Below are 23781 nucleotides of genomic sequence, written 5' to 3' on the forward strand. Positions count from 1 at the left end.
TTCTATTCTGCAACGGGATGGTTAAAATAAACTTTCTGTCCAGCTACACACTGCACGAGCTATTTTTTTTTACCTTGAAGGAGGAAATAATCGCTTGGAGTCCGTTTCAGAGAGGAAGCTTTCTCGTTGCTCCAGTCCACTTCTAAAGCCTCTTTGAGGTGGCAAAAATTCACCGTCTGCACGAGGAAAGAGCAGGAAAGCAGAAATCAAGCCCGTGAACAGAATGAAACAAATTAATAGCACCAATCAACCAATCGGAGAGGTGAGGGAATTCAAAAACATCTATATCAAAGACATATAAGCAAATGGGGTCGACTTATCCCCGAGCTGGTTCCACCTTTCAATGACACTGTAACAGATTCTAGCCTCATCTCCAACTAACTAATTTTGCCCTGTAACACTTAAAAAAATAAATCTACCAATTTCAGATATAAAATGAGCAACTTACCCAGAAACAATTGTTTACAGAACAAAGTGCCAACTGTCTGCCGCTTTCAGTGCAGAATTGTTTCCAAACATTCCTGCATGGTAACTTTTAGGCAGAGTTTTCCAAGTCCTGGACTCCACCAGGGAAAGCGGTATCTATTGTACCTTATTAGCCCCCCAATATCTGGTCATCAGTCTCACCATGCTAGCCAAGAATTAAATGAACGTTACTTAAGGTCATGTAGAAATACAGAATAAGCATTTTGAGTTCCAATCTTACAGATTTCTGCAGGTGTATCAAGTCACAAATTTGAAATGAGCTATTTAATGCTGGTTAAACACAACAGCAGGGCTATTAAACTGAATTGTGCAGAAGTGCCCTGGCCGGCTGCTAGCACAAACATCCCAAATGAAAATAAGATCAGGTAAGGAAAGTCAGGAAAAACAGATGAAGCCTTATTAAAATGTACTTCAAAATCTGAGATAATGCGAATGCCCTGTACCAACAAAGACACACGTTTGTAATCTTGATTCATAGCAAAATTAAGTTGCACATAAGAAATGTACATTTGAAGATTTGAAGCCTACGGAAATTTGAGAATTATTTAAGAGCTTTGTTATTCATCTTTAAATACAACTTTTCTGCTTGCATAAGGTAAACAAAAAAATAAAAGAGAGTGTATGTCCAAATTTAAAATGTAAAGAATCTGTAAAATTGGCAGGAGTTGATTTGTACAATGTAAAATCCTGTTTAAGGAAGGCATCCCAGAAATCAGTTTAGGATATGAGGAGCAGGACAAGTGATCTGTGCAAGCATCATTAGAAATAAAAAGCTGCAAGAATCTATTTAACTTACCTGAAATATAGCATTGATTTGTTTTGCATTATTCAAGTCTAATCTGTTTAAATATACTCAATAATATCCATGGGCCGATTAACCCGCTCTTTGACCAAGAGATGATTGAAATAAAGTGTGGGATGAGATTAGATAACCAAATCACGCACAATCCATGTGGACATATTCCTCTATTAAGACACCTGATCAACTCAAAAGAACTCTCCCAGCCTAATTGGCTGATTCTATCAACATCTGCAATGTCACCAAGATACGATATCTTGTAAATTCCTGCTAGAACCATGTATGTGAAAAACTGAAATGGCAGGTAATTATCAACCAACTGCAAAGTTATCTTGAACTTTCAATTATCTAACCAACTTAGCCAAAACACGCATTTCAATATGTCAGGGAGGCACTGAATTTCGAGATGGTCATGTTTCTGCAGTTCAAATTCAAATGTTAAAAGGATGAAAAAGCTGGACAAACTGTGATATTCAGTAACCTGGGGAGAGGTTTAATGCTCTACTTCAGCAGAACGCAAAATGCAATATAAATATCACCTCCAACATTTTTAAACACAGCCAAAAAACTTTACGTCAAGACTTAAGACACAGAAAATTGTCTCGTCTCCTCACTGAGTTACCAGCAAAATGGCACTGAGCAATGATGTTAGTGACCAAAGAGGTGGAGTTTTAAGGAGCTGTGGATGGAGAGATGGAGGAGATCAAGAAGGATATTTAATGGGTGTGAACTAGACAGTTAGAAATCTGGCTTCCATTGACAGTGTGGATATTCATGAAAATCAAGAGTCAAAATATTTTTAAATTTATGGGATCTAGAATCTAAAACAAGTCAGGAGGTGGAATGAGAATGAGCGTGGGCGCAGGAAGTACAGGAAGAGGCCGTAGTTAAATTAGGGCATAAATTAGAGAGCAATCTTTTTCATTATAGTGTGTAATTTGTGATGTTCTATTTAAATGATCATTTTGCAGAAGCTTCTCCATTTTTGCTTAGTGGCAATCCCGAAGCAGGATCCAATCTTGAAACAGATAACTTTCGAATTTTCCACAAGCAGAATTCGTACAGTCCTGCGAATGCCAATTAAATCCAGATATCCAGAATGGTGATGAACATCAGGTCCAACTAATTCATGTTAAATACGTTCAAATCTCATATGAACAAAGCAGCCTACAAAGCACAACTTGTCTATTTTTTGGACTCATGTTTGAAGAGATGTAGTAGAAAATCAGACTGATTTGTGTAGGAATGGAGAAATGCCCATTAATTGTTTAACGTGGCAAAGGCACCTTTATCAATTTTTTAATTTATTGTCTCTTTTTAATTCAGACCATGACATTTGTATCTCCTTGCTACACTAATCATGGACTGCATTATTGCATTACTTTTTTTGCACTAAGATTACTGAAAATATTTATTATCTGCCTTATTAATTTATTTATCACCTTTTAATTCAATCAGTTCACTATATAATAGTTTTTCTTTTGCTTGGCTGCAGCAAGTAAGAAGTTTGGGCACATGCACATTGTACAATGTGTATGACAATAAACTCATCAACGTTACCATAGTTTTTTTTTAAACAAAGTACCTGTTCAGCTAAAGAAAATTAGAATTTCAGTGCATATGTACATTGTACAATGTATATGACAATAAATTCATTACTGTTATTATCAATGACTCCCATAAAACAAGCCACAATTTTAAAAGTTTCATAATTTTGTTCAAATCTCCCTGTGGTCTCACTCCTCCCTGCCTCTGGAACATCGCATCGCCCTCCTCTAACTTTTCCTTTTGGCATACCCCAATTTAATTCACTACACCCTTAGTGGGTAGCCCCACCGTGACCCTGAATCTCCATGCTTCCATCTTTTCTTTCCAAATACTCCAGATAACCTTTCTCTTTGACTAAGGTCTTAGTCACTTCCCTCTAGCATCAAGTTCTTTTCTCTTCCTTTTTAAAATATTTTTTATTTATTTTAATGAAGAGCTTTTAATTCTAATACAACACAATAAAATGGAAAGTTGCACGTAATTAATAAAACAATCAGTATATCAAAAGCAAACATAAATTGTAAAAAATATTCGTAATTCACAATCCAAATAATTTTTTTTTGAAAAGACAAACTAATAAAAGAAAAAAGGAAAATAACAAAGGAGATACAAAAGAAAACGCTCAATAGCCCTCCCTTGCAGCATTGCCCAATGTCATATATGATTAACATTAAAGGAAAAACGAAGGGAGAGAAAAAAATGTGAAAAAGAACCTGCAAGAGATACAAGTCAGACAACTGAAGTGAAGTTATAAAATAAGAAAGTGAGTCAGAAATGATCTCCCGCAGTGTCTGAAATCTTATATCTGAATTATTAACTGAATAACGAATCTTTTCCATATCAAAACAAGACATGATGTCACACAACCATTGATCAACAGACTCAAGTTCATGATGCTCCTGTGCATCTCTGGTGATTACTTTTAACATGTTAAATGTGCTATACATGTACAAGATTTATTGCCAAAGTTATTTTGGACAAATGTGCTCCCTGCTCTTTCAAAGCAGTCAGGTAGATGTAAATGTGCAAAATTCTACCTATTTAATGCTGCAAATATAATAAATTATGGGCACATTTGCATCGCACACTCACACTCCCTAAGAATTGAAGCAAGGAAGTCTTTCGTGAACGGATGAAACCAAAAGCCCTCAATCGAAGGTGCCACTAAGTAATGGAGCCAAGAGGCCTGAAATCTCAAAATGAAACCGGCAGAGATTGTAGACACCACTCCGGAACATCCCAGGGTTTCTGCTGCATTAGCTGACTGACAGTGACGTATGGAACTGGTGGTAGGGTTAGGAGGTGAAGGCGAGGAAAACCTGAGGCTTCGGTCTGGACTGACGATACCATCCATGCTTACATGCAGAGAATCAGGGATGGTCAACCCAAACGAGCCAAAGGACAGCACTTGGCTGACCTCAGAGCAAAGTGACAACACTGAACATTCTTCGGAAGTCTGCAGACTTTGACCCGCTCGAACACCTCACTTACGCCAACACCATGTGATTACATTAGTTACCTGACCTGGAATATAAATCGAGAGCACTGGCTATTGGCATCTCCCTCTGCCAACATGAAGAAAAACAAAGTAAAAAGGAAATACACAGTATTAATCTCAAGGCCATAATCTCACTTTGTACATGGAGCATTATCCGAACTCTCCAAAGAAATCCTGCTGTCTCCGAAAACAGTTAAAAAATATGGAAAACACAAATTACACCTAAAGTTACTGCAGGTGTACAGACACAGATTTAGGACAGAATTCAGATTTAAAGTCAGCATTTGTGTTAAACAGAAATCCAAGGAGTGGCCATGAGCTTGTAACCAAATCTGAGCTCGTATAGCTGTTGTGAGCTTTGCTGTCTGCTATATAGGTCATCGTTTTAATCTCTCAATCAGAGATTGTGTTGTACCCATCTCAGTGGGTCCTGTATTCAACACTAGAGTCTTTCGCCTTCAGTTTGATTCTTTGGACTTATTTTCTTTGAAATATGTCTTTAAAAGTTATTAATCTAAATTACCTGAAGTACAGGTATTGTACAGAAGGTCACATTAGAGCCCTTCCGTACAATACTAGTCATACACAATGCAAGGATCAATGAGCTCCTTTTTCAGTACAAAATAAATGCAGTTATACACAAGTTAAATTATACACACCCATTACGGTTGTGCAACACTGGCTGAAATCTACACTCTACAATTACAATGACCAAAACTGTTAACAAATTAGGAGTGCAATATTACTGAATTCTTCAGGACCCCTCCACCTGATATTAACATCTTGGATGCTGTTTTTAATTTTCAAAGCTCCACCAATGTGCGGTGCTCTTCATCTGATCAAACATAATGGGTGAAACTGATTATGTCTAATATCAGCCTGCAAATTCTGCTCTTGGATTAGAAATCCATCAACCACATTTAATTAACTGCAAGCATGAAATACCATTAACGTCAGCGTATAAGACAACCCCAGAATTTCCACTTAAAATGTAGATTTTGAGCTATACTCGCCGTGTAAGACTGAGAGTTTACTGCTCCAATATACCTTTACCAACCGTATCAACATCAGTGTGATGTTGTCACAATATTTTACCTAGTAAAGGTTTATATTTTATTAGCATCATTTAAAGTAAACTACCATTTAAAGCCTGTACAAGCTGACAGCAGTCGGACTGGGCGAATGGACCCCATGGGGGTGCGCTGAGACGTTGGCGACTGGTGTATGCTGTTAGCTTGGCTTGCTGTGCTGTTATTTTAAGGTATGTTAGACAGGCTTATAATGCATTTTTATTGTTTTAATATAACATTACTATTAATCCAGCTTTCCAAATGCAAGTTCCAGTGGAAAAAAATCTTTAATGGTAGGACCAGAGGAGTTATGGAAGTGTTTTGTGTTGTTCTCCATCGCCATGGGGGTGAGGGGGGGGGGGGGGGGGGGAAACCACTCTAAACCACAGGTTATTAAAGTTTGGATTTTATACTTGCCATATTAGACAACCTATTGTTTTGGGGTGGCTTTTTTAAGGTTCAAATACCATCTTATACACCGACATAAAATGTATTGAAAAATCAACAAATGGGCAATGTAGACTGAAGATAAACTGATGTGATTTTGTCCTGTAACATTTCCAAACATCTATGTCTCCAAAGTGCTTGAGGATGATTATCAAAATTCCACCATCAAGCTGTAAATATCAGGACACAATCAGAGAGGTAAATTTTAAGATCCTTATTAAAAGCAGAAAGTAGAGGTTGAGATGGGGAATTTCAGAGCTTGGGGCCTTGGTAGCATAGGTCTAGTTGGAGCGACTAAATTCAGGGATGTGCGAGACACTAACTGGAGGAACAGAGAGTGGAGCTGGAGATGGTGATTGCAGGACTAGAAGAAAAAACAGATATGGAAAAGAGTTAGGAATTTTCAAGCAATGGCATCAGTTTTAAAGCTGGAAGCCAGCTGGTTAGTGAGTATAGATTTTTTGAATAAGAGAGCCTTTGGAGAATTAATACCAAGCAAGCTTCATTACTCGTCCCTGCGATTTATACCCACAACATCTGCGGCTAATATAGTCCTAAGTATTAGAATCTTCAGCCTCACATTACGTGGCAGCAAAGCACAATGACAAGTCCTGTTTCTGCATCTTTCGGTCCTGACAGTTGCCAACCATTAGAGCACATCACTGACTGACGCCTCAAGGATGTCACAGACCCTGCATTTTGCTCGGTGACTGCAATGGCAAGACTCATTCTGGAATACTACCTGGCCATGTTACATTCCCTGCAACAATAACTACACCTTAGATTTCAGATTTATTGTCACACCACATACATGACATCGCATGCAATCCTGATTTAAAACTAAAAAAAATGTAGACATACAGCACAGTAACAGACCATTTCAGCCCACGAGTCCATGCTGCCCAATTTACACCCTATTAAGCTACATCCCCGGTACATTTTGAACAGTGGGAGGAAACTGAAGCCCCCGGAGAAAACTCATGTAGACATCGGGAAAACGTACAAACTCCTTGCAGACAGTGTGGGATTTGAACCCCAGTCTGGTCCCGATTGCTAGCGCTGTAAAAGCATTGTGCTAGCCGTTACACCAACCGTGCTGCCCTGAGATTCTTTTTCCTCCCGGCGAGGCAAAATTATCACTAATTGGTAGTGCAAAAAAAATGTTCTTGATGTACTCACGTAAACAAATAAAGGAACGTAAATAAAACGACTATGCAATACGGAGAAAGAAAAAAAAAATCAATAAAGCGCTTAAAAGAGTTTATTGTTGAGGAGTCTATTGGTGGGAGGGGTTGCATTTGATCCTGAACCTGGTGGTGCATGTCTTGTGACACCTCTATCTGGTAACAGCGAGAACAGAGCGTGTGATGGGTGATGTGGATCCTTGATGATTGCTGCTGCTCTCCAACACCAGCGTTCCCTGTAGATGATCTCAATGGTGGGGAGGGTTTTGCCTGTGATGTCCTGGCATGTGCCCACTACCTTTTGCAGGGATTTGCACTCAGGAGCTCTGGTGTCCCCATACCAGACCGTGATACAGCCGGTCAGCACGCTTTCCACCACACAAATGTCAACATTTGCCAGGGTTTCTGAGGTTCTGATGTGGCCCAGTTAGTTTAGTGGTTATTGCAACGCTGCAACAAGCAGGCAGCAATCGGGACCGGGGTTTCGAATCCGGCACTATCTGAAAGGAGTTTGTACGTTCTCCCTGTGTCAGTGTGGATTTTCTCTGGGGTCTCCTGGTATCAGGTGTTGTAGGTGAATTGGGTGTGATTGGATGGCACAGGCTTGTGGGCTGGAAGCATGTATGTCTCAATCCAATTTATACCAAACCTCCACGAACTCCTGAGGCAGTAGAGGCGCTGACATACTTTCTTCATGATGCCATTAATGTAGTGGGTCCAGAAAAGATCCTCCAAGTCAGTGACTCCACCTTGCTCACCCTTTCCATCCCTGATCCTCCAGTGATCACTGGATCATATTGCTCTGGTTTTCCCTTCCTGAAGTCAACAATCAGCTTCTTGGTTTTGGTGACATTGAGGGTGAGGTTGTTGGTGCACCATTCAGGCAAGTTTTCAATCTCCCTCATAAGTAAATGAAAACCCGTAGATGCTAGAAATCTAGAAGAAAAAAAAGACTCACTCGATCAGACAGAATCTAGGACCTGTTTCAGCTAATGGACCTATTTCACTTTCCACAGGTGCTTCCTGGTTGGCTGAGTCTTTCCGACATTTTCTGCTTTTCACCTCTGGCTGGAACACCGGGGTTGCTATTGGATCTTTTTATTTGCATTATCCAAAGTTCTGGAATTTACTAAATAATCTGCACTAACTCATTCCAACATAAATATTAATCTAGAAGGATTCAGGCCAGCTACTCTATCTTTCACAATGTACATGCTTACTTGTCATTAAAATGTTGAGGCAGTTGTTTTAGATAAGAGGTTAATTTGATTATACATTGAAAATGGCAGCACTGTCAAATGATAGAAGCAGAAAATTCAGTAAAATGCCAAATCCCAAACGTTTCCAGCATTTGAACCCACAAGGCCACATTTTCCCAGTGAAATTATACGGTTTAACTTTTTGAAGGTGGAACTTTTGTGAATAGCTCCATGCAAAAGAAGGATCATTACTATGACCGGGAGCTAACAAAAGAGCAGAGAGAGAGGGGGTGGATGGAGAGGGAGAGAGAAATGTATGTTTTTTTTTTTACATAGCCACTGCATTCCAGGAAATGATTCCCAATTTCCCGGAACGCTTGCCTGCAGTTTACTTTCGACCGCAGGCAATCCCTGAACAACGGTTCCTTAAATACCGCACGTCAGGTATTCTGTCTAAGCTTGGGGTATGAGATGGTTATTTGGAGTTTAGGCGATTTCTGTATGAATGGCCACTCCTGGGTGGTAGGGAGACACTTCAGAACGGAAAAATCAGGTAAGTTCTATGTAAAAAACATGAGTGAGATAGATCGACAGATAGAGCAAATATGCAATCACTGAGACCTTGTAATGTATTTTCTTAATCTTCTGAATAGGCTAAATTCTGAAGGTAAATATTAATTTACGATACGATGATCAGCCCTTGCTGCCCATAAGCAAACCCTTGCCACCCAAATGACCTTACACCTTTGGAAGGTGAGGGGAAAACGCAGCAACTGGAAGAAACCCATGTGGACGCAGCGAGAATGTAGAAATACTGGATTTGAACCTTGGTTGCTGGCATTTTCTCTAATTCTATTCCACCTGAGGGAGAAGCATACGGTAATTCTCCTGTAAATTATATGGGGCCTATCATATTCTGGGTGGGCTCCCTGCAATCGTTTTATTTCTCAACGTCTTAGTGAATGTCTGTGCAGATCCATCGTGGCATTCCAGTCAAATGATACCAAGTGCTTAGCTGCGTAGTTTATCACTTTGAGTTCAATGTCATTTTAATGAGCTTTATAAACTCGTGATTTTGGTTCATAGTGGCCCCAGCTTAACACTTGATTTATGAACAGTTGCTCTTTGTTTTCAATTCTGTCAGGAACTCTGTGAATTACAGTGTCAATGCCAAACTGTACTTGAGAGACAAGAGTTTATAAAGCTCATTAAAATGACATGGTAAGCAATCCATTTATGCAAGTACAATTGGTCGCTTTCTCATCACAGAACAGAAAAGTGCTGTATGAAGTCAGGTAAGGACAGAGCCAGGTTGACTGGTGTTCCCTTCAGCCAGATAGTTCAACCCATTCAAGGCCAGAAGTGGCTGCAATGGTGAGCTGACAGAAAGCTTTTATCAGCTACCAAATCACAACCCATGAGAGAGGCATGGAGAGATTATTATGAGGTTTGGCACCTAGGTCATAGACAGATAGAAAAAAAAACCGTGATTACCCTCTTCTCGAGCAAAGAAAATCGAGCAAGATGTTCAAGGCAGAGTCGAGGAAAAGCCTCCTCTCTGGCAAGATAAAGTTTTATTTAGACACCACCCTTCCAACTGGTGTCCAAATACACCAGTTAACCCTGGAAGGATTTCAAAGGTGGGAGAACCCGGAGGAAAGCCATGCAGACGCGGAGGGAACATACAAACTCCTTTCAGTGCCGGATTCGAACCCTGTCGAATCTTGATGGACAGTGGTGAGAGGGAAGTCTCCCACTCTTACTTGTCTCTCTTCAGTTTTTCCTCCCTGAACTCCCCTCCCATTTTCCTATCTCCACCTTGATTTGTCCAGTATCCGATCACGTAATGGCTCTTCGCCACTTTACCCCCCCCCCCTTTCTTCCTATGTTCACTTTAGTTTTGCCAATGGACCTGACCCAAAACACTGACCATTCCTCCCCATGGATACTGTCCAATATGTTGAGCCCTTCGAGCTTCTGGTAACTGTCTTCTGACGATTTTTGTGGCATTTTGAGGGAAGAGAGTGGGACTAACAGAAAAAACTTTCTAAGAACCCAGTGCAAGCACAATGGGCCGAGTAGCCTTCTGTGCTATGGGATTCTATATGGATTTTTAAAAAATGTGACAACACATTCCAACTTTTTGCTGCTATGGAAACATTACTGAAAACATCCTATGTACAAAGAGCATTGGTCGATGTAGTTCTATTCATATTAACACTGAATTGAAAGCCCCTGTCATCAGCTTGCAGTTTGATGTGGCCACATCAAATAAATCCAGTTAAACTGGTCACTCTAAAGTTATACCCACGTATTTTGAAGCTATTATTTTCCATAACACTCTCACCTTTCTTTATAACATCTATGCACGTCAGACAGATCACGACTTATTTACACATTTATTTCCAGTTACTATACAGGAAAAACAATTCATTAAAATAGTTCAATAAATTGAAATAATCAAGTGTTTCTAGTTCAAATTCATTTATCATCTGATTGTAAAAAATGCATCCTGACGAAACAGCATTTCCGGTGTAAAACGCTGCAAACACACATACAGACAAATGATGCAATATGTATACACAACCATTCAAATAAATGAATATTATTTTAAATTAATACTAATCGCAGAGGGTTTGTATGAGCAGTCTTCATGCCCGTGGGAAGAGGTTGTTTCTCAGTCTGTGGTGGCTCTGATACTCCTGACAGAAATAGCTGGAAGATGTTGCACGCGGTGCGGTGGAGGCCTTCACTAATTATGCGAGCCCTCGTTAGACAATGATCCTGGTAAATCATGTTGAAGCAGTGACGTATCTAGGTCAAGTGGCACCCTAGGGCCACCATTGATATCGTCACCTCCCACCGTTTTAAAAAAAACCCATCACACACTAACCGTGCAGCTGCCGCCTGACATAGTTTTCATTTTAAGTGCCCCTCACCATCACCACACACAGGTTATGGATATAGGTTGCGAGACGCCAATCTGTCTTTACCCCTTCCCTCCGCCAGCCCACATTTCGGCAATGGAAGACTGTCATAAGTTTGTTTGGGGAGTGGGACATGGAGCAGGCTGCAGGGGGATTAGTGAGGTTTTAATTGGAAAATCTCCACAGGTGGCCGGGGCAGGCTGTCGGTGGGGCTGTCAGCGCGTGGCTAGGGCAGGCGGTCGGCAGAGCAGTCAGCGTGAGGCCGGGGCAGGCGGTCAGGGGCTGGGTCGGGGCTATTGGCAGGGGCAGCCAGTGGGGCCATCAGGGCCGCTCGTCGGCACCAGCGGTTCAATGGGCAAAATGGCCATCTTCCCTACCCATAATCCCCCATGCAGCTGGAACCGCTCTGTGTTTCCCTGGCTGGCACTAGCAGAGAGGTTCCAGCTGAGTGGAGGATTATGGGTAGGGAAGATGGCCATTTTGCCCATTGATCCTGCATTGAACCACTGCCAGGTACCGTTTGCATGTTGGAATAGCCCTGAAGCGGCCCATCTTTGGCTAGGGACTCAGATATTGGGTTGGTAAGGTGAGGACAGTGGCACCCCCTGCAAGTGGCACCCTTGTTCTGTGCCCCAGCTGCCATACCCTAGATACGCCTATGCGTTGATGGGGGAGGGGTGGGGTGGGGGAGGAAGACCCCATTGATTCTGTAGAGCTCCTGTAGAAATTTGATAGGATGGTGGCTGGTAGCCTTGCCCGATTCAGTCTTCTCAGGAAGTGCAGTCGAATTTGCCATCCAACTTGCCCTAATTGATTTGATTCTGTACTGTTCAGTCCGTGAATTTACTTACATAGCAAATTGATAATCAGACCAATTTGTAATGTAAGTGCCAAGTGCCCTCTTCACTCTGCTATCGTCGGGAAAAAGGTACAGGAACCAAAAGACGAGCACTCAGCGGCACAAGGACAGCTTCTTTCCTGCTGCCACCAGATTCCTGAATAAGCAATGAACCAAAGACACGGCCTTACTTTTCGTGCACGATTATTTTAATTTTTTTTATAGTCATGTTGTAAGATGGTTAGAAGATGACTGTGACGCTGTTGCCAAACACCGAGCCTCATGACTTGTTCATGACAATAAATTCTTACTCTGAACACTGCAAACTAAATGAGCATGAGTGACTTAATGCCCTACTCCAGATTTTACCAGGGAAAAAATATCTGTGATTTGGTAATGAAGTATTTGACACGCGCAGATATTTCCTCCTAGTGCAAGCCTGTTCATAGTCTGTGAGGCGACATTTTCCTTTTCAAATTTTTACCTCCTTTCTTTCTGGAGGATCATACTGAATTTGCTTCGACTTCATTTTCAAGCAGTAAATGGTAAAATAGAAAATTGCTCTCAACTCTTCTGTGGCTCCCCCTTGCCCTCCCTCTCTTGCAGATTTGGCCACTTTTTTTTTTTAGCAGTGGACCATATCAGTTTACTTTTACATTCTGCCTCCAACTCAGAAGGTTAGTGAAGAAGTACCATTATACAGTGAAAAACTCTTAAGGGTGCCATTTAAAGAGATGCTGTTCTCCAGTGGCATCTTGCGAAAAACAAAAAGAACGTCCCTTCAGAGTCAGGGAGTGGCCAAGGATCACGACACCTCCTCCATCGCCCCCACTATCTGTTCCAGTGTCAGGGGCTCCTCAGGACATCAAGCTAGATCCCTGGTTTCGGCTGCCTGCTCTCCTCGACCCAGGGTCCTGATTCTCTAAAAGTGTAAACCATCAGCGCCTGTGGCCTAGCGGGTCTCTGTAGAGAAATTCACTTGCATCAGGTCAATATTTATCTCTTATACAACCCTGAGATTCTTTTTCCTGCGGGCAAGGCAGAATTACCATTATTGGTCAAGCAAAAAAAAAACTGTACATGTCTTCTTCTTTCTTTGGCTTGGCTTCGCAGACGAAGATTTATGGAGGGGGTAAAAAGTCCACGTCAGCTGCAGGCTCGTTTGTGGCTGACCAGTCCGATGCGGGACAGGCAGACACGATTGCAGCGGTTGCAAGGGAAAATTGGTTGGTTGGGGTTGGGTGTTGGGTTTTTCCTCCTTTGCCTTTTGTCAGTGAGGTGGGCTCTGCGGTCTTCTTCAAAGGAGGCTGCTGCCCGCCAAACTGTGAGGCGCCAAGATGCACGGTTTGAGGCGTTAAACAAATAAAAAATGTCAACAAACTGAACTGCGCCATACAGAGAAGAAAAAAAATCAATAAAGTGCAAAAGTAAGATTCACCACACAGACAAGTTACTGAATAACAATAAACTGTATAACTGCAGGGGAAGAACCAAGCTAGGAGATTAACAGAATTGTCGTGACAAAAAAAATAACATGGGCTCAATCAACTGAATGGCCTTCAGTATTGTAATGAATGATTATACGAAATGAACAACCGTCGCGTTGTTCAGCAAGAGACTTAGCAGAGGGGACTACAAACATGAAGCTGGAACGTGCTTGCTAAACGTGCTAGAAAATGGTTGAGATTTTAAAGCAGGGATAAATGTTTGTTATTGCTCTCTTCCACTAAAAAATAACTTTTACAAATGTGTGGAGTCTTATACCTTCAGATCTTAATTAAAACAAAAAACATTTTTTGAAAATTTTAATACCAGTAAAACAAATTACTGGGCGGCACGGGTTTGTAGGGCAATGGGGTCTGTTACCTTGCTCTATGCCTGTTATTTTTAAAATTAATAGTTGAGGTAGCTGTGGGAGTTGGTGAGTTTGTCTGTCGAGAGTTTGCCTCCCAAGGTGGAGACAGAGGTATCGAGGAAAGGGAGGGTGTTGTTAGAGATGGACCAAGTGAATTTGTGGTTGAGGTGGAAGTGGGCAGCAAAGTGGATGAAGTCGACGAACTCATCGTGAGTCCATGATTCTTATTTAATTTTTAAAAATATTTTTGACATACGGCACAATAATATCACTATTCCTGTTCATATCGCTGTTCTGGGGAGCTTGCTATGTATTTTGTACATTACATTGATGAGTGCATTTCCAATGTTCTTTGAGGCCATAAAATGCATTTTGAGAAAGTTGGCACCACTATTTTTTTCCGTTCAAATGCACCATTTTATCTTTCTGTGCCTCAAATTAAATGACAAACTGGACATTTTCTTTGTGGGAATAAAAATACTAATTAAAGGGAAGAGCTACTTTTGAACATCCTGGAGCCAGTTTTCCTTCCTTCTTTGGCTTGGCTTCGCGGACGAAGATTTATGGAGGGGTAATGTCCACGTCTGCTGCAGGCTCGTTGGTGACTGACAAGTCCGATGCGGGAAAGGCAGACACGGTTGCAGCGGTTGCACGGGAAAATTGGTGGGTTGGGGTTGAGTGTTGGGTTGTTCCTCCTTTGTCTTTTGTCAGTGAGGTGGGCTCTGCGGTCATCTTCAAAGGAGGTTGCTGCTACCAAGAATCTTCAATCCACCCTTCTCCCAAGGGGAATCTTACTCAAAAGGAATTACACTGCCACATGTTTTACAGATTCTACCATCACGGTGTATTCATATAAACGTTATTTAACATGGTTCTCAATTATTGCCTTCTAATGTTATGCTGTTCCAAAGTACGGAACATCCTTTACTAATTGCTTGAACCCTGTTATTCAACTGCCCAATGGTTAAGACAGCTAAGGAGATATCAGACACCAGAAGTCACTCTAGTTAGCTTATTAAATCATTTAGATACTAAAGCTGCGCTCTCCAAACCATTCAGTTCCATACTGGCTATCTTTGTCCAATTTATCTTTGGAGAATTCTATTTAAAGACAGTATCACATTAACAAATGTTATAGTGCAGTATTCTTTTAGGATGGTTCCGAAAAGAAAGTTGACAAGATTTACATAAAGTAACATTAGATAAAGCAGTTGGAGAGAAAGAGAACAAAAATATAGTTCACTAGATTTTCAGATAAGCATATACAGAAGTCTTCTCTGAAAGGAGAATGATCCACAAAAACCACATTTCCTGGAAAATGTGGCCACTTGTGGACACACCTAATAATAGTCTTTGAACCAATACCACAAGATATTCCATTCCACACTGTAGCATGGCTTCTATTGGTCTATTTAAACTAGATAATAGAACAAAAATAATCTAACCCACACACAGGATTTTTGTTAGCTTTCTCAGCCTAAACACTACTCTAAAAGTCAAATCAGATCATGGTAACATTTTGCAGAAAATAGCTATGGACTCAAAAATTCAGATTAACAAGTTTCAAAAACCATCAACTCAAACTTTTGATTCACTTTCATTATCCTCTTCTACACAAATCACTCAGAATGAAAATAAAAGGCTAAATATCAAATTACCAGATAACGCTACATAGAACAGTACAGCACAGAAACAAGCCCCTTCGCCCCTTCTCGTCTGTTCAAAATCATTTGTCTGCCTGGGTCCCACTGATCTGCTCCCAGTCCATAGCCCACCAGACCCCTCCCATCCATATTCCTGCCCAAATTCCTCTTAAATGTTAAAATTGAGCCCCCATTCACCACTTCAGCTGGCAACTCGTTCCACACTCCCTCCGTTCTCTGTGTGAAGAAGTTTCCCTAAACTTTTCTCCTTTCACCCTTAACCCATGTCCTCTGGTTTGTATCTCACCTACCCTCAGTGGAAGAAGCCCATCTACATTTACTCTATCTCCCTCATAATTTTAAATACCTCTATCAAATCTCCCCTCATTCTTTTACACCCCAGGGAATAAAGTCCTAACCAGTTTAACCATTCCCTGTAACTCAACCCTTTTCACACTGGCTAACCAGTAAATGAATCAACTAAAGAAGCCATTTTTGCCATTCACACCGGACCACTGTTTCTGAAGACTGGGCAACATCCTAGTAAATCTTCTCTCTACTCTTTCGATCTTATTGATATCGTTCCTGTAGTTAGTTGGGTGGCACAGTTGGCGTAGCGGTTAGCACAACACCTTTACAGCGCCAGTGATCGGGACTGGGGTTCGAATCCCACAAGGAGTTGGTATGTTCTCTCCGTGTCTGCATGGGTTTTTCCCAGGGGCTACGGTTTCCCATCGTTTTAAATGTACCAGGGGTGTAAAATGGGTAGCACAGACTCATGGGCTGAAATGGCCTGTTACCATGTTGTATGTCTAAATTTTTTAAATATATAGACCAAAAGTGCTCAAAATACTCCAAATGGGGAAGGAAGTGGGTTAATTAAACCCTCATAAGTGCCCATTCATGTGTTAGTTAGCAGGCTATTCCACTGTGAAGAGCACTGATTACATTCACAGTTTCTAGTAAGATGATAGGGCAATGATCCTGGACAAAGAACTGCTGCCAATTTACTTTCAGTTTTCCTAATCCCGCAGAGCTAAGCGTTCCTCTCTCCAACCCCATCAAACATCCATACATGCCAAGACCTGTAAAAACACACCAAAATGTTGGAGGAACTGCAGTGTCCATAGGAGAGAAAGATATATTGCTGACATTTTGGGCCTGAGCCCTTCTTCAAGGAATAAGCAAAGAGCCTACACAGGCAAAGCCTCGCAATTCTTTCTCCGCGACATCGATGACTACTTTGGTGCTGCCTCATGGACTCACGATGAGTTCGTCGACTTCATCCACTTTGCTGCCAACTTCCACCTCAACCACAAATTCACTTGGTCCATCTCTAGCAACACCCTCCCTTTTCTCGATACCTCTGTCTCCACCTTGGGAGGCAAACTCTTGACAGAGATCATCTACAAACTCACCAACTCCCACAGGAACCTCAACTATTAATTTAAAAAATAACAGACATAGAGCAAGGTAACAGACCCCATTGCCCTACAAACCCGTGCCGCCCAATTAACCTACAACCCCCGGTACGTTTTGAAGGGTTGGAGGAAACCGGAGCCCTGGGCAAAACCCATGCAGACACAGACAGTGCAGGGATCAAACCCCAGTCCCGATCACTGGCACTGTAACAGCGTTACGCTAACCATGCCCTGAATCTCCTCTCTTGCCAAGACCTGTAAACGCAGTGTATAATTATGACACAGTAGTCAGTTTGTCTTTGAAGTACACTGAACAATACCTGCTGCCACCAGGCAAGTGAACTTTTCTTATGCTTATTTTTCAGTGCAGTGGAGGGCAGCTTAATTTAGAAAATTAATAATTAGAACATCATATTTTTTGAGTCTTTATTCGTGGTTTGTGTACTCTCAGTTGCAATAGCTAGAACTCTTATGTGTGTGAAAGGTCAGCTTCTACTTGCTCTGATCTGCAAGTCAAAGATCTTCAATAATGCATGTGAGTGAACTGGTTCTTTCCTTTGTTGGTTGAATCAGATCATCGCTGGCGCTTTATGGTCAGATTTTGCTAAACTGCTGTTCTTGAATGGTACATGAGCTGAGAAAAGTGATGTAAACTTTTGTTGTTAATCTTATTTTTAGACAGCCTTTCACTGACGACTAACATCAAGATTCCTTTGTTATGTAATAAAACAGATGTAAAGAAAGATGATTATATAAAATTTGCTTTATTCTGCCATTCGCCATCAGCAGAAATTGCTGGGCGACTCTTACAGTCAGAGAAAGAGAAGCAAAGGAGTGTTCCCCCGCCCCCCCACCCCTTCCCCGAGTCACTGAGTGTCCGTGGATTCTCCTCCAACGCTCCCACAGCCCTCAGAACCACAAAGACTTTGGTCAAAACCATCGGCAACCTGAGATCCAGAGCTGAACCTCTGACACGCAAGGAAGCTTTCAGCTCCCTCTCACATCCTGGTTCTGATATTTGGTACCACTTCAACCAGTCTTGAGACGTACTCCAGCAGTCCGCAGCCTGGTGTAACTCCTTTGACAGCAGTTGCCAACAGACCACCGCCTCGGTGTTCTTCGGCCGCACAGCTACCCAATGGATGGGCGCTGTGGTCACCCTCAGGTCACCTCTTCTACTTCTAAACGGTTGGTGGTGTCCCCTTGTTCTGACGCCCCGTGCCAGTCCTCTGCTTCCCTTGAGTCTGTAACCCCTCGTGGCCGCTGCTAAACATAAGCAACACCATCTCAGACCCTGTGGTGGCAGGATTTTAAATAAACCACCATCTTTCAGCGGGCCGTTTAAAGCCTGTACGGTGCCGCTGGAAGTTGGACTGGGCGCTAGAATCCTGTGGAGGAGCGCTGTGTCTCATCTCTTTGCACTCCCTCTGTTGGTCCACATTAGCAGCAGCGCCACCATTTTGATTGTTTGATTGCCAACATCAGCGTGTCCATCTAATTTCCTACTGCTGTATTCAATCACCCTGACAGGTAAACAAAACTCAAAGAGGCCAACAAAAGATTGGAGTCAGGCAAATAAAGAACAAAAACTTTGTTGTTAGTCAAATCCAAGCAGAAAAATGTAGAATCATCAAAATTCTAACACAGTATTGTGTTTATCTTGTAGTTATAAGCTGTTTGAAAAATTACCTTGACCAAGTTGGCCTCTTGCACAACTCCATCTTGTAACTATGGAACATTCCAACACACAGAATTCCCTTCAGCCCATGATGTTGTGCTGACCTTTCAACTTACTCAACAATCTAAACCTTCCCTTCCACACCTATTTTTTTTTACATCCATATGCCTGTATAAATGTTCCTATTGTACCAGCCTCCACCACTACCACCACCCCGGCAATGCATTCCAGGTACTCCCTATGCTCTGTATAAAATAAAACTTACCCTGACATCTCCCCTAAATTTTCCTCCCCTCACCTTAAACAGATGTTCTCTGGCATTTATTGCGCGGAAACTCTGAGAGATCTGTGGGCTTGGACTCCATGGGCCCTCTATTCTTCCACACTGTTAAGTGTTCTGCCATTAACCACGTACTCCACCTTCAAGTTCAATCTTCCAAAATGGATCACTTTACATTTATCCATCTGCCACTTCTCCACCCAACTCTTCTTTGGCTTGGCTTCACGCACGAAGATTAATGGAGGGGTAATGTCCACGTCAGCTGCAGGCTCGTTTTGTGGCTGACAAGTCCGATGCGGGACAGGCAGATCCTGCCTATATACTGTTAAAACCTACAACGACCTTCTACACTATCCACAACACCTCCCACTGTGTCATCTTCAGATTTACAGACGCATCCTTCTACTTCTTCGTCCAGGTTCTTTATAAAAATCAGAAAGATCCTGCATCCCGGAAAAAATCCCTGTGGAACTCTACTTCTCACTGACTCCCAGGCAGAACACATTCCATCTAGTACTACCCTTGGCTTTCTGAAGGCAAGTCAATTCTGAATCCGCCCAGCCATGGTTTCATGGATCCCATTCCTTAAGACTTTCTGAATGAGTCTACCATGAGGACCTTGTCAAGTGGCTTACTAAAATCTATATCCACCATATCTACTGCCCTAACTTCATCAATTTCTTTTGTTACTTCCTCAAAAAACTCAATTAACCTTGCAAGGCACAACCTGCCCCTCACAAAACCATGCTGACCATCCCTGAGAAGACTATGCTTCTCTAACTGCTCTAAATCCTGTCCCTAAGAAGTGTTCCCCCCCTCCCCCGCCCGATGTAGAACTCACTGGTCTATAATTCTCAGGATCTCTCATATTATTTTTTTTAAACAAGGGGATCACATTTGCCATTCTCTAATCCTCTGGTACCTCTTCTGGCAAGAGAGGGCACACAGATCATTACCAACATTCCAGCAATCTCTTCCCAAGCTTCCTGTAGAAACCTGGGGTATATCTCGTCCAGTCATGGTGACTTATCAATCCAAGTGTTTTTAAGAAGATTGCAGCACTTTCTCCTTCTTAATCTCAACATGCTCCCGCACATAATCTTTTTCTAAGGTGACCTCACATTTACCAAGTCCCTCAATCTGTTGAGCACGGAAGCAAAGTATTCTTTTAGTACCTCCAGGCACGAGTTCCCTCCTTCACCCTTAGCTTCACTCTAGTCATCATTCTGTTCAATATGCACAGAATACTTTAGGGGTTTCCTTAATCCTACTTGCCAAGGCCTTATTTGGATGAGGCATTTAGCCAATTTATCTCATTAGTGTTTGCTCTTATACACTCTGCTATCCACATAACAAGCATGCACCAGAAGTAATTAACTACGTGCAACTGTCCTATTCACTGGATGGAAAAATCCAGGGAACAGCAGCCAGCTTCTCTGTATATGGCCTTACTAAAGTCAGAAGGGATGATGAAACATCTTCCTCAAATTCAAGTGCATTTTGGTTTTATGTTTGCATGATGCCAAAGTAGTAAAAAATGGAACTCCTTCCATGTCATCTAAAACAGTGGTCACCTTGCCATAATCTGTTGTAGTAAGATTAGAATAACTAAAATATCAATTAACAATTAATTTTCAATAAATGAAAATTCCGTTTCAATTTTAAATTTAGACATACAGCACGGCAACAGGCTCTTCTGGCCCGTGAACCCAAATACCCCAAACTACCTACATCCCTCTCACGTTTGGAGGCCGGAAGGAAACCAGAGCACCTGGAGGTTGCAGAGAGAACATACACACTTTTTACAGGCAGCGCCAGATATGAACCTGGGTTGCTGACACAGTAATTGCACGGCACTCCCAAAGATCTAAGGTAACCGTGCTACACCTTAATTTAAAAAATTCAATTTTCGTATTTGACGACAATATAAGACCCACGGATATATACGACCACCCTCCATTTCAGCAGGGAATATTAAGTATTTTTTTAGTGTATATACGGTATTTATGGGTAAATGTCTCTCAATTCCTCAACCCACCTGCACAAGCCACTGTAAAACACTTCAAAATAAAGCAGTTTAATTTCACACAACAGATCAGAATCGTAGTTTTCACTTTTAATACCACATGGAGCATCGCCCAGCAGCAAAACACTGCGGTCCCTCTGCGCCCTCGCTGCAACCGTGCTCCTTTGGTCACCTGCAGCTCCTTACCTCTCTGCTGAAGCAGCAATGCAGCCACAGCGCTGCCCACACCTCTGGACATGGCATACATGACCAGGTGTAGCGACCAGCTCATCTGCCTCCAGGCCGGGTCAGGCCGCTGCTGCTCCCCAGCAATGCTCAGCGCCCAGTGCCCGCTGTCCACAGGGTCTGCCGGGCAACTGTGGCCGGAAGACAGGAGCCGCGACATGGTAATGAAATTTCAACTTGGCATACAAGACCCAGGGGATATTTTTGAGCCCATTTTTTTGGGGAAAAAAGTGGATTTTGTATGCCGTCAAATACAGAACGATTGTTCTAGGCTTGAACAGAAACTCCAGTAAAACTACATGCAGCTCACAATGTTCTGCACCCAATGGTAAAAGAAGCAAATTAAAAAAAATCCTGTTTTACATATTTTGAGAATCCTCCCTCCTTGAAAGATTAAAGCACTCTTAATTCAGAGTTCTAATCATGTCTGTATTTACCTGGTATCAATGAGTTGGGGAGGGGGTCCATGCAAATTTCTGACAAAACACAGCAGGTTCCCTGTGACCAATTCATCTTACATAATGAACAAAGGGATGGGATTTTCCTGAATCCAATGGGATAATTGAATGACCCAGTGTACCATTCATTTGAATGTCCGTAACACTGATGCCTAGCACTTGAGTTATTGCTACCAGTTAAGACCCTGATTTAGGACAGACGATATCTTCCTAAGATTGTGGGAATGTTTTGGATACCATTTTATAATTTAAGGCATTTTGAGATGGTTTGTGCAACCATCACAAGCCAAGTTTGTGGTTCCAGAGATACAAGAGTCTGGCTCCCAAAGCCCCTTTAAAAAATATGTTCCTCAACTGTAGATACTTCCAGGTGTTAGCCTAGTCAACCTGGAGCCATGCAATCAGCGTTTCATTCGCATTTACCAGGAGATATGGAAATGAAACAGGGCCTCAGGCCCAAAAGCCCATTTTGACACAATTTGAGCCTCCTTCTGACTTTCCGCATTTAAATCTATCTGTTTAACTCTCTGTGCCCTTTCTCCTTTAAGTGCTTTTCCACATCCCATAAAGGTACCCATATTATTTGTTTCAATCTCTCTCTCTTGTGCAAGTTAAGATCACCAGTCTGCTTAATTTGTCAGAATTGTCAACTGGATTTCTTGAATACCTTGAACCCACATAAAAACATGCAAACACTTCATTTAGATCACCTCAGCTTTTCTTTCTCAAGAGAAAAGAGGCACCGTGCCTCATGTGACCTTTTCAAACCATCACATCAATTTTTTTTATATTGTAGAGGTTCCTGAATGGCAAACATGAAGAGCCTCCTCTGAAGCAAAAACTAAGCTCAGCCGTTAATATTCTGTTGGTGAAGAAAAGATGGCATACGGCCAGAAATATAGTTACAATGGCAACTTCAGAACAACTGGAGCTAGATCAGATCTTTAGGAGAGGGAGAGCAGAAACATTGCCAACCAAATCAGCTGAACACAATCGCTCTTTATCTCTGCTGCTCCTTCTCTCAACGATGCCAGTCAGGTACAAATCTAATCACCATCCATTGCAAGATTACAGTAAGCACTTGGTAAACAGGCAGTGACGTTTTCAACCTTTTATGGGTCACATTTAGAAAAACAAAATATTACAAGATAACTGAATTGTAAAAGTGGCAGACTGGCAGACAGAATTATAAAGCAAAGCTGCCATCTGTTGGTTTGGTTCGATCCAGCCCTCAGTTCTCTCCTCGTCAGATGGGTTGACGGTGCAACTGTGCACTGACCCCTAATTACGCTTGGCCAGCTCCGGTGGCAGGCCGAGTCATCGAATGACCGACATCTGGCTCCTCAGATAAGACATTTCTTTTCCTGGGAAAACGCAAGAAACTGCAAGTGCTGGAATTTGAATGAACAAAGAGGTCAACAGCACTCCAGGTAGCCTTAAAATCATCTGGCGGCCAGGTAGCCTTAAAATCATCTGGCGGCCAGGTAGCCTTAAAATCATCTGGCGGCCAGGTAGCCTTAAAATCATCTGGCGGCCAGGTAGCCTTAAAATCATCTGGCGGCCAGGTAGCCTTAAAATCATCTGGCGGCCAGGTAGCCTTAAAATCATCTGGCGGCCAGGTAGCCTTAAAATCATCTGGCGGCCAGGTAGCCTTAAAATCATCTGGCGGCCAGGTAGCCTTAAAATCATCTGGCGGCCAGGTAGCCTTAAAATCATCTGGCGGCCAGGTAGCCTTAAAATCATCTGGCGGCCAGGTAGCCTTAAAATCATCTGGCGGCCAGGTAGCCTTAAAATCATCTGGCGGCCAGGTAGCCTTAAAATCATCTGGCGGCCAGGTAGCCTTAAAATCATCTGGCGGCCAGGTAGCCTTAAAATCATCTGGCGGCCAGGTAGCCTTAAAATCATCTGGCGGCCAGGTAGCCTTAAAATCATCTGGCGGCCAGGTAGCCTTAAAATCATCTGGCGGCCAGGTAGCCTTAAAATCATCTGGCGGCCAGGTAGCCTTAAAATCATCTGGCGGCCAGGTAGCCTTAAAATCATCTGGCGGCCAGGTAGCCTTAAAATCATCTGGCGGCCAGGTAGCCTTAAAATCATCTGGCGGCCAGGTAGCCTTAAAATCATCTGGCGGCCAGGTAGCCTTAAAATCATCTGGCGGCCAGGTAGCCTTAAAATCATCTGGCGGCCAGGTAGCCTTAAAAT

At 42.3% G+C, this 23781-nt stretch overlaps 1 protein-coding gene across 1 annotated transcript in view; it reads right to left on the reverse strand.

The window, feature by feature from the left end:
- Window positions 1–23781, reverse strand: part of sae1 (SUMO1 activating enzyme subunit 1) — a 123000-nt gene that overhangs the window by 59758 nt on the left and 39461 nt on the right. Inside the window, exon 6 of the mRNA XM_069907933.1 lies at window positions 74–176. Within this exon, the coding sequence (XP_069764034.1) occupies window positions 74–176 (103 nt within the window). The remainder of the gene's footprint in view (window positions 1–73; window positions 177–23781) is intronic.

Source organism: Narcine bancroftii, chromosome 13 (assembly GCF_036971445.1).
Source record: "Narcine bancroftii isolate sNarBan1 chromosome 13, sNarBan1.hap1, whole genome shotgun sequence".
Lineage (NCBI taxonomy): Eukaryota > Metazoa > Chordata > Chondrichthyes > Torpediniformes > Narcinidae > Narcine > Narcine bancroftii.